Source organism: Montipora foliosa, chromosome 1 (genome assembly GCF_036669935.1).
Source record: "Montipora foliosa isolate CH-2021 chromosome 1, ASM3666993v2, whole genome shotgun sequence".
NCBI classification, from domain to species: Eukaryota; Metazoa; Cnidaria; class Anthozoa; order Scleractinia; family Acroporidae; genus Montipora; species Montipora foliosa.
This window is the reverse complement of record NC_090869.1, coordinates 17,943,000-17,955,499: the sequence shown is the minus strand read 5'-3', so window position 1 is coordinate 17,955,499 and position 12,500 is coordinate 17,943,000. Positions and strand designations below refer to the sequence as shown.

The 12,500-nt window shown below is 38.1% G+C and overlaps 1 protein-coding gene across 3 annotated transcripts in view; it reads left to right on the top strand.

The window, feature by feature from the left end:
* LOC137991826 (neurexin-4-like) overlaps positions 1-4,064 on the top strand; it is a 40,744-nt gene extending 36,680 nt beyond the window's left edge. For all 3 annotated transcript variants that reach the window (XM_068836873.1, XM_068836866.1, XM_068836878.1), the window contains 3 exons: positions 1-66; positions 1,137-1,251; positions 2,082-4,064. The exon at positions 1-66 is cut by the window's left edge and continues 185 nt beyond it. In XM_068836873.1, coding sequence (XP_068692974.1) covers positions 1-66; positions 1,137-1,251; positions 2,082-2,707 — 807 coding nt within the window. In that variant the 3' untranslated portion in view covers positions 2,708-4,064. The remainder of the gene's footprint in view (positions 67-1,136; positions 1,252-2,081) is intronic.
* The last annotated feature ends 8,436 nt before the right edge of the window (positions 4,065-12,500 follow it).

Genomic DNA, 12,500 nt, shown 5'->3' with positions numbered 1-12,500 from the left:
AATGCTACTGCTCAAAAAGAGTCTGTCTTGAGTAGCATGGGAGGTCACACTTACTTGGAAATTGAGGTAAAAATGCTTAGATGATACATTTTTCAGTTTAGTTAAGCTTTGTTTGAAACATCATGGAAGAAAAATTAAAGATGTAGTTTTCGAACTCTAGTCTATTAAATGAGAATTGCGAGAATGGAAATTGAACTTGAATAATAGTAATCTGTCAGAGACACGGGCCGGATACTCGGAAAGAATCCGGTTTCTCCTTTGCTGGAGTCGAACCTACGACCTTCCGATTACTAATTCGGATGTCCCACCACTGAAATACAGGAGACTCGTGGGATTGAAGCGTTTAAAAACTTGGTTCATTTGATCGGAGGGTTCTAGGCTCGAGTCGACTTAGGAGCACTCGGATTTTTCCGAGAATGCCCGAATCACTGGCAGATCAATGTCTCTTCTCATTCGTTTACCAGGCTAAGAACTTTCAATCACATTTACTATCAGAACTTGAATAGTCAACAACTATTCCCCGAAGTGGAGGTGGCTAGTGTGGTGGATAGCCACCGACACTGAGGTGAATAGTTGTTTTAGTATATACAAAAACAACTGAGATAATATATTTCAAAAAGATGATATTATCTCATTTATTCCTGCAACGATTACAACATTTTCGGGCGCAAATCCCGGCCGCCTGAGTTGCTCGGAGGTGAATAGCAAGGCATATTTGGAGTTTAAGTTGCCAGTAAGAGTGCGTCTTCAACGCTATCCAGTGTTTTAGTGTATACTAAATTCCGATATTGCTTTGTTCGATTTTTGGCAATTTGCTTTGGATAGTTCACTAAAGCGATTCTAGTGCTTTGTTTGCTGTTTAAAGCTACGCCAACATTTTTGCATTCAAATCCCACGTTACTTTTGTCCTTTTACAAAACATAGGCCAATCCTATGAATGTCCCGCTTTCAAATCTAGACTGACTTCCCAAAACAGCACCTCGTTGTCGATGCCTCTGACTCTTGAGCGTATACTTAAAAACAATCAATAAACAATCAGTCACTCATTCCTCAGCCTCGTTTTCCGGGATATGACTCACGAAGTAGTTTAAACATTTCCCGGGTTTCTTACCAGTAGCGTTGGTCTTTTGTTTCAGAATCCCTGCAGCAGCAGCCCGTGTCTGAATGGTGGAACATGTCAAGCCGGATTTACTAGTAAAGGATTTCGGTGCCTTTGTACCAACGGCTCCTATGGAATTAAATGCGAGATAGGTAAGTTACAAAACGCTGATTTTATTATGCTAGTGAAACGCTTTTTAGAATAGCAGAGACCGTAATGTTGGAAACTGTGAATGGATTGCAAATTTCTTATGCTGTTAAATTTACTACTAAGCCACAGATATAACAAAATTGCGAAACAATTTTAGGAAAAATTTCTTCACTTCTAAGAAATTTCAAAATTGCACATTGAATCGAAAAGCATACAGTTAAAAGTTAATGAATGTAGTAAAATTTGGCATTGTGTTTATGTTTGCATGTGATGCTTTATAAACTCATCCAAACTTTGACATTTAAGTGCTCGATTACCCGAAAATTGAAAAAAATTATTCAAATGATTGGTGCATAACAAAGCGGTTTCGAAAATCCAGTGTTCGCGTAAGGGATCTAGCAGCGTTAACTATGAACCTACGTCTCGATCTTAACACGTTGACTAGGACTTCCTATTTTCCTGAACACTATCAAGAGAAATGCCAACTAAATACAAAGGACAATAGATTCCCTTGATTCTTGATCGTACGGGAGCAAATGTATCTCTAGCAAAACCCACAAAAGCCGAGAGATAATAAATTCAATAAAGATTACAAAAGTAAGAAAGGAAATACGAAAAACCAACATAATTTTGGCAGTAACACTCAGACTTAAATCACACATTGCTAAAACTGACATCTAAAATGGGTTAAAAAACTCCTTACAATAGAAATGAACAGCTGATCTTAGGAGTGCATGCCTTTGTGCCGATGAAATCACTGAATATAAATCAAGAAGTTGCCAGTAGAGGATGTCTGACATGTCTTTGGTATTTTATGATATCTCCTCTTCAGCAAAATCTTGTAGCCATATAAAACAACTGCATCCCGCAGCAGAGAGTGGAGCTCACTTAATCGATCCTGATGGTAAAGGAACATTAGCGCCTTTTAATGTCATCTGTAACATGACTGGCCAGAATGGAGCTGGCGTGACAGTCATCAGTCACGACAGTGAGAACAGAACATTGGTGGATGGGTGCAATTGGCCTGGGTGTTACTCACGTGACATTCATTACACCGGAGTGAGCCTTTCCCAACTGGCGATGCTCACGACAGTCTCAGCACACTGCGAACAGTTTATCAAGTACGAGTGTTATCACTCTAAATTGCTTGCACCCAGTCATAATCCCAGTGGATGGTGGGTATCCCGAGATTCAAACAAAATGACGTACTGGGGCGGAGCAACTCCTGGAAGTGGCAAATGCGCATGCGGGATGACTTCGTCATGTGCAAGACAAAGTAATGTTTGTAATTGTAACAAAAATGACGCACAGTGGCGTGAGGACAGCGGTCTGCTCACTGACAAGTCCACCCTTCCAGTCAAAGAGCTGAGATTTGGAGACGTTAAAAAAAGCAACCAAGGCGATGATGAAAAAGGCTACCATATCTTGGGGAAATTGAACTGCTATGGAGTTATTTGAAGCGTAAATTTGGGTGATTTAACAGAGACGTATCACTTGATAGCTCTGCTGTTTTTTTGCTTTTTTTTTTTTTAACATCAGAAATGATCAAAGGAAGCCGAATAATACACCAGTGATATACCTGAAAATAAGTGTTTTTTTGCCATTGATCGGACAGTAGATATATAGTTTCCTTATTTTACGGCCTTGCGTGTTTCTCGGTGTAATCCAGCAAACATCAAACAACTTTGTTTCGAAACGATTCTGTTTATCTTCCTATTCCCATTAGATGAATCGTCCCTTTGATATTTTAAACTTGATGGACACATTTGTCAGCGAATTGTCGAATATAATAAAAAAAAAATGAAAAGGCGCGAAATTTATCTTCTTTGTGGGAGAAAGTGCAGGTTTTTTTTAACATTAAATATCGCTTGCCCGTTTATCCTCCTTATAGTTTCGCTATGTTTCTTTTTTATAAGGGTAGGGGTACAACAGTATTCGTGAAAATTCCTCAAAGCGAAGTTAAGATCGACTGAAACTCAGCCTAAATAGACCACTTTCGATTTATATATTAAGATTCAGTCCTAAACAAAAGACATGATCTCGAGGATTTGTATGATTTCATTCCTCGGAGCCTCGAAATGATACCTTTTGTTTAGGACTTATTTTAATATTTAGATTTAGCCAGGCCTAAAAGCGTAGCTCCCTGGTTATTTATTCTTACTGCCTGTAGGGTTAATGGAAATAAACGGTTTCGAAGTGTCCCTCGTTTTGATTTTCCCGGTTGCTGCTTTAATAATTAAATCATTTTCTTTGCCTTCTTCGATAGAAAATTTCATTGCCTAACTACTGAATTCCACGGTACATTTTACGCTAAAAACTGATATCGCATGAATCACGAAGCGATGAGTACGATATCGGTTTTTCGAGTGAAAATTACTTTGGAATTCATTAGTTTGGCAATGAATTTTTCTTGAACCGCATGAGTTTTAAAAGAAAACAAGCACACTCTCAGCGAACGAATGGAAAACTGAGAAAAAAAAAGCCGCCGCTCTCCGAAAAAAATCGGAAAGGAGCGTCTGTGATTTACCTTTGATAATCGTGTTCAAAACAATGTGATTTTTCCTGGAATGTGTGAAAAATGATTTGATTGGTTATTACCCTTCGATCATTACATCATTGAAACAACGAGTTTTGATTGGCTTTTACTTTTGTTTCTCCACGTCAACACCGTGAAAACCAACGTGAGAGATTTTACGATGAGTTCGTGTGTACTTTGTGCAAGGTAAAAGAATACGAACAAAAATCTTTTTTGATGGTCGAAGGGTTTTTCTTTTTAAGTACGTGCGGAGTTGTTATCTATGGAGTATAAAGTGGAAATAAATTCTTCTTACATTTGTAGAAATTGTTTGTGACAGCGCTGAAGAAACGAAAGCGCGCCTGACGAATCTTCACGAGGTGAATATAGCACGATTCAAAAGCTTGTTCACTCGAAAACGTCTCCCGCTATCCCCTTACCAGTCAATGTAATCCCAATGCCTTGCTCGGACCAGCCTAGCCATTCTCACGAACAATGAACAAAGCGTGTTGCCCTGGATGATTTGAGATGTCTACATATCCAGAAAATATAACAGCTCATCGGAACGATCGGTGCTGCTCTGGGCCCGGTTGTTCGAAAGACAGGTTGAACTAACTTTGGTTAGGCCTAACCGGAGGTTAAATTTCCTAACCGTGAGTTTGTTAACTCCCTGTTAAAATTGCGTTGTTCGAAGCACTGTTAGAGGACAGGTTAGCTAACCTCGGGTTAAGCGCGTTTAACCCGCGGTTAGCATCCCATAATAAACTATTCGTGCAATGTTGCCATGGTGAGCAAGTTGCGAGCTCTGCAAAATAGCTTCCTCAGCTATCTCACGCAAAGCTCGAAAACAACAAGATTGGTAATAAATAAAATAGACTCTCGTCGAAAGCGGTAACGAGCATGCAGCTCTTCGTCTGTGAAATCGTCGATTTCACACTGAGTTCCGGCTCTAAATCTCCTAAATCACAAAACAACAAGTCCGCCATCTTTATTCCTGATTTAACCGGAGTTTAACAATTTAACCCTGCTCGCTCGGTGGGTTAAATTTAACCCACCGTTTAAACCGAGGTTAGTGTCAACCTTCCGTTGAACAACGCAACTAACCTGCGATTAAAATTTAACCTCCCGTTAAGGCAATTTAACCCGCTTTCGAACAACCGGGCCCTGAAGATCAGAGCCGTACCCGGGTGGAAGACTATAAAGCCAAGGAATCTTAAAACTATCGGAGACGCCGCTCTTCAATGCACGCTCCATACAAATATGAGCCACGTACATTTTGGCAAGCGTAGATCATTCAATAATTATGATGTATGCAAAATTATTCCGGAACACGATTACCAACAGTAAGGCAAAGACGCTCCTTACCGATTTTTTTCGGAGAGCGGGTGAAACACGCCAGCTTGGCTTGGAAGAAGAATCGGCAAAATACGGAAATGCATCCAAGAAAGGACGAACTTCAAACAAGGTCCGCTCCAATACTTAAATAACGTTTGGGTGCTTTACACAAATTTTTGAAAACACAAGCTAGTGAAATTACCCCTAGGTTTACGAGAACTCATTGTCATTACGTGTTTGTAACATAAGTAAAAAATTTTCTTGTCACTGTCGACGCTCATCGAAAACCAGTTGGGCAAAAGGATTAAAAAGCACTTGTTCGCTCGCATTTTAGAACAAAACAAACAAATCAACTTTTTCTTTATATCTAAAAGAGTACAGATAATTGTTATTTAATTCCAGTGGACAATATTTTCATTCTATTTTCATTCCTGAACAAAGGAAAGAGCGATTAAACCACTTTTTGAAAATAACAAATGGTTTAGTGCCCAAGGAAAGATTTGTGGAGTAACGTTTTTCACTAAGTATGAGCTTTTAGTGGTATTCTCTTTTGTAGTTGTCGTTCTCTTTCGCTCTCCTTTCGTTTCTGTTCTAGTCATAGGTCCTCCAGGCATCAAGTAACCTTATCAGAGCTTCTAGAGATATGCCAAAAATTGCAATACAGAGAAAAAGCATATCTAAGCAAATTAAATGTAAACACTCAGCTTTAAGTTTATATCCCTCCGTTGCTTAACTTAACTGTGTAGCCACCAGTGTGGACCACAGCTATCATGATATGTCAAACTGGATTGAAACCAGCGAAAAATGTAGTAATAAAACATTTTCCAAACCGTTTTCCACGTGAACACGAAAGCGTTGACTGTGTAAGAACTATAGTTGACGTAGTATGACCGTGTAGCCACGTCGAGCCACAGAAAGCGCGCGAGAAATGAAGCCTCGCTTATGTTTAGGTGAGTTAACCTGGGTTGAGCCTGCTATCTAATCGAAAACCAGTACCTGGTCAGCGGTCAACTTAAAAGCTCGTAGTTTTTAATCATTTTAGCCAGAGATCGTTTTTTAAACTTTAATTAAAAATAAACAGTTGATCTCGGTAAGCTCTAAACTTGAGCCCGCGATATGGTCACGTGATACTGGTTAGCGGATACCTTGTTTTGACAGGTGTCATTTGATCAAAACATGGATGTACAATATCAAAGATGTCTGCTGTAAACTAGCATGATACTGGTCACATTGGCAAACATGGAGAGGTGAACGGACGTACGTACAAACGGACGGTCGATGACCTCATGGCTATAAAACCAAAATTTCTCGCATCAATGGGTTACCATGTGCATATTAGGGACCTTCAGATTTCAGGGCGTCTTCAATGTAGAACGTGGCTGGAAGTTGAAATTGACTCCTTCTAAGTGCTGCGCATGCCCCTCCATGGCTGCACAAAATGGGGCTCAAAAGATAATGATTTTGTAGTGTATAATTTTATAACCTAAGTGAATTTATATATCGTTCAACTATGCTGTTATAGTAACTTTTAAAAACTGAAAGAAAAAAATCTATCGCAAATTGTGAAAACAAGCCAGTTGAAATTTGAAACTGGAAAATGTGGTTGCACCACAGGAGTTGAGAGGATAGAGTTAAATTAACTAAGCAGTTGTGGGTTATAAACAGTTTATGCAGGAGGTGGAGCTGGAGCTTTTCCATTAGTGCAACAATGGTGACATCTTTACTCGAATAAATGAATTGAATGAAAGGCTTTTATTGATTCCGTACGGATTAAGAGTGCCACGTTAAAAAAGAAAGTTTCGTTTGGGATTTTTGTGGCTTTCTGTGTTACCTCGGTTTGATGATTGGCCTTGTTATGGGAGAAGTGGTTAGGAAAACTGAAGTTGTTTTGGACGCGTCTCTTTGTCATTTCTTTTTTCATCTCGACTAACATGTTCGCGAAAGCAGTCCGCAGATTTTTTCCCTGTTTCATTTATGTAGATGGATCTTGTCATGATATGATATTAGTAGGCAAATCAGAACTTTAAAGAAAACGACAAAACTTTTAAGTAACTTTTTGTTACTTTTAATTCTCACGTTGTCACGTTTTATGTACATTTCGTTTTTTCTAGCATAATTAGCACTTTTTCCTACTTATAAATTCAACTTCTACGCTTTGTACATTAATTAACTGAAGATCACAGAAGTTTAATCTGTCGAAACAAGTCTTACAAAGTTAAAAGTTTTGTCGTTTTCTTTAAATTTATTCAGGTCTTTTAGCATAATGTACACGATATGCGATAGATGACAATTGGACAAATGCATAGGTTTTGCCTACGGTTAAATGAGAGAACAAGTTTTGCGTCGTGCGCGTGGGTTTGAAAGTTCCTGGTTGACTGTCAGATTTTCGTGCACCTCTAGGTACACATTTTGCTATGTTACTGTTTCTTTTAAATGATACAAGTGGTAGAGAAAACATTTTACTGGTTTGGCGATCACTGACTGCGGCGACAATGTTTTAACTGCGACTTTTTGTGGGTGATAGGTGAGGATGAGTGGATTCTTTTCCTTTTGTGTAGTTTTAAGTGTCGTCTCCCGATCGATTACTGTCGATAATTACCCCTGATGCCTATGACAGACTGCGTCAAGGTTTCGGTCGAATTCGATTTTTTTTTTCATGGTAGTTACAAATTTCTATTTTTTTTTTTTTTTTTGTATTTTATTGATTTTTTCTATAATAATGTAATACTTTACACACACAAAGAACAACAAACAGAACAAAAAAAAACAACAACAGCAACAATATATATATATAAACAGGATGTTGTAATAATTAATAGCAACAAATTATAAATTTCTTGCGCAAATCGATACAAGCACTTGAACTGTTGTTATCTCTCCATCTACTTGCCCCATTTTGACGAGTGTATACTTAATTTATTATTTAAACTTGCAATTCTACTTTCAATATCATAAAGTGAATCGATTTTTGATAAAAGAACGGAGAAGGACAGAATTAAAACATTATTTCTACAATAATAAATGTATTGTTTAGCAATAATAATAACGTGATTCAATAACAAAAAATCGTCCTTCCTTTTCCATAAACCAAATAATATATATATCTAAAGCGCAAAATGAATCAATTTGGATACTTATACCTCTACACCAGCAAATCAAATCATTCCAAAGCGTTGTGATGATGGGACAAGATACAAAGAGATGTTCAAGGGATTCGTCTACAGTTCCACAAAAGGAGCATTGTGAGGAATCCACCTTGCCCATTTTCTTTAAAAGGATGTTTGTAGTTAAAAATCTATGGAGAATTTTATATTGAAATTCTCGCGACTTTGTATCCAGAGCAACCTTGAAAGGCAAGCTGTAAATTTCTTTCCACTCTAGAAAATGTTCACTAAACAAATCTGTGTATCTTTGTTGGGCTGTTGGTATTGTTGAGACTTTAGATTTAAGATCCGCATAGACGCCCTTCGACCGGACCGAGCTTTTTGATTTCCTACTGGTTTCAAGGCTTAAAAAATATTTATTACTTTTTTCACCAGATTCATACCACTTAGCTCTTGAGCGAATAATCGCATCCGTTGATAAATGCTCATAAAGTGAATTATATGCATTTTTTGCAAGTTCCAATTTTTCCTTATTTTACACACGACGGATCAGTACTGCAAATTTCTTCATACTGCTTAGTAAACTTTCAGCATTTGCAAGCTTATCACGTCTCACACGCGCTTTTTCCTTACTATATTTAATTGTGACCTGCCTTATTCTATATTTGATCAAGTCCCAAAGTACTCTTTTATCACTAACGTCTGAGAACTCCTCGCGCCAGTCTGGTACCTTCTGGTTAATCATCAATATAAATTCCGAGTCTTCCAGTAAACTGGCATTGAATTTCCAGTAAGACGGACCAAATTTTTGCTTCTCAATACTATCAAAATGGAGAACAATCGCCGAGTGATCAGAATTAATCGGTGGAATGATATCCACTCTTTCGACCTCTTCTTGATACGAGTCGCTAATCAGCCAATAGTCTAATCGTCGTTGTATAAATGGAGTTTTTTGCCTCCAAGTAAAGGGTTTACAATCAGGAATTCGTGCCCGCCAGATATCTACCAAATCAAAATTACAACAAATATTTTGAATGCAACTTAGAGAATCTTTCTTAATTGGATTGCCCCCAGAGCAGTCAAGGTCTGTGCTGAGAGCAACGTTAAAATCACCTCCCAAAACAATTTTTTGTTCCACAATGTTGTAATAATTTTCTAGGAGGCTATTCAAATTATTGAAAAAAGAACATTGATCGGGAACCTTGTTTGGAGAATAGACATTGACGAAAAAAAATTCTGAACCTTGAACCGTTGCATCGATCAAGATAAAACGGCCCTTATCGTCAGTTCTCGAAGAATTGAGTTTGAATTCTAGATCATCTCTTTAGTTACCAACACCAACACCCCGCAACTATGATTGGTCCCATGTGAATAAAACATCTTACCTTTCCACTGCGTATTCCATACTGGCTCCACTTCCTTTGTGCTATATGTTTCTTGCAGAAACACAATATCAGCTTTCTGTTTATTTAGCCATAGAAGAAGGGCTTTCCTCTTCGTTGCAGAACGAATCCCTCGAACATTCAGAGATATTAATTTAAAATCGACGTTATCTTTTGTGAAAAAAAGAACATCGTAACCATCCAAAAATGTATCGAAATGCGCATAGATTTAAAATATTGAATAACACCTGAAAACAAAACGAACAAGCTAATAGACAATACACACTTGAGCCTAAACAACATTAAACAAAGGACATAAAAAAGCAGCAGATAAATAATATCCAACATGCTGCCTTGGGAATACAGGTCGCAACAATTCGTATGTAAATTTCTGCCGGCTCTCCCCACCAAAGACAACAAAACTTAAGCTTAACAACAAAATGCCTGATAATCAAAAATCAAAAAACGACCAGGTCACCGTCTATATACAATTTATCTGGTTGTGCCTTACTAAAGTACGCTGTTTTTCCCTCTTCTCTCGCTTTTTTCATTCTTGGCCATTGCTTCCTTCTTCGTTCACGAATCTCGTCTGGATAATCAGGATATACATTCACGTCGGTGTCTTCACCCAACTCTCGGACACTTTTAAACACCATTTCGCAGTCTCGAAATCTTAAAAATCGAGCGATTATTGGTCTTGGTTGCCTTGGTTTTTTCCTTCTAAGTCTGTGCACCCTTTGAAAATCAATGGAATCTGAGTTCTCAATGTTTAGTTCATCACTAAAAAACTTGTATAACAACTCCCTTGTATTCTCATCGCCATTTTCGTCTTCAGGAATTCCAAAGAAGTGAAGATTCTTCCTTCTACTATACGTCTCTTGATATAAAATTCCATCCTACAGCTCTTTCATTTCTGCAGCAATTTCTTCTTCTTTCTTTTTCCGCTTGTCCATTTCGGCATTAGCAAATTCCATTCCTTTCTCGACCTCTCCCACCTTCTTGTCAGTCACAATAGCCTTCTCATGAAGTGAGTTCAACCCAGTTTGGGTTTTGCTCACGGCCTTTTCCAAATTACTTATCTTCTCGCAAAGTCCTTCTATCTTTTGCAACCTGGTTTCAACACTCATTAACCTGTTGAGTATTTCTTGTAGTTGAGACGCTATCTTCTCACCCATAACAGTTGTCTGCAACACTTGCTCGTTCGCTTCTACGTATGTATAGTTTGTGTCAGAGTCTGAAAATGAAGAGTCACAAATCCTTTTTCCTTCTGGAGAGCAAATATCGCTTGCAGAACTTGTGCTGCCACTTACTCTGGTCTTACGTTTGGTAATTGTACCGCTCTTGGCCATAAAATATGTTGTTGAACTTCGGTTTTACAGGAGAGCCAAAAAACACGTCCTCAACCAAGCATGGTAGACCCCAGACCCCCCTTGTAGTTACAAATTGCATTTTTTTAATCATGAAATTTCATTGGCTGGTTTCACCTCGGAATAACGTGCAAAATCAATGAGGATAAACTGCCCCAGCTTAACGCTCCCGCAATGTTCATGAAGTCAATTAAATATTGAACGGAGATTGAAGCTACGAGTTCACTAATCGCGTGAACCACTTTGTTCACTTGTCAAATCGAGCGGAGATTTAATTCTTGAATTTATTTGCCCTTTTTTTTTGGGAGGGGGGGGGGGGGGAGGTGTATTGAACCGTGAATAATTGCACAGAGTGTACTTGTTCTAAGTTGCCATCGGACATTTGAAGCAATGAGTTCACCAGTAGATTGTATTGTAATTGTTAGTAGTGTCACTTCTATTAAGCCTCCCCCAAGAGTTTAATACACCTAGTTTGGCTTTGCTTTGAAAACTTGTTAAAGTAAAAAACAGTCCGAGATAGGTGCCGACTGATAAAAAGATTCAAACACAGCTTTACTACGTTTTTATGTACAATTCCACTGTCACTAAGCTAAGTGATACAGGTTTTAATTTTTACTCACCATACAAGCTTAGTATAGAGTGCGTCAGCCAAATCAAATGAATTCTTCAATAACAAGCTAGATAAATTGTCCTTGCATATTCTTCTATAATTATTTGAGTTCAAATCCTTCTGTCTTAAGCTTCTATTCCAACCAAGAGATTGACAGATTGTCTCCCGTTCTCCCGTAAAGTAGTATTCACATAGAATTTCCAAGCCATTGCCGCTACCTCTGTTCATACTTTTTCACTTCAAAACTGCTTTAACATGACTTGTTGCTCTCTTGAGAAATTTAGTAAGCCATATTGCCATCAGTTTCGGGACATAATTATAATAAAGTGACCTTTCTTCTAAAGATTACGCTAATTTCTGACCAACCTCTATTAAGCGGCCAACCTCCATTAATCGGCCACCAGCCGTTACCCCCGAGGGTGGCCGCTTAATAGAGGTTTCACTGTAAATGAGTTCACCAGTCGAGCAAATTAGTCCAGAGGCTTGCTAAGTCATCAAACCGGTCAGCTAGAACTTTAACACAGTACGACACTCATTGCCTGCATTCATAAATCTAGTTCAAGTGCTCACTACGATATTTGTTGGTTTTCATTCAAAAAGCGTTGCATTCAAATATATTAACGTCCGATACCTAAGATACTTTTTTTTTATCGATCATCGCTATGTTACTGCTATTTTATTGTTTGTAATATCCATACGGACACTACATAATCAGGATATAGACTAGCAATATATATATATCTATATATATATATATATATATATATATATATATATATATATATAGAGGTTAAAATATGATTATTTGGGGTGTGCATTGTCAGGGTTTCTCTCCTACACTTTCTCTAAAATTAAAATTAGCCTGTATCCTTCTAGGATCCTTCCTTGTCATCCGCTAAGTTGACTACGGTCGTGCATCATTAACTTGATCCTTAGTT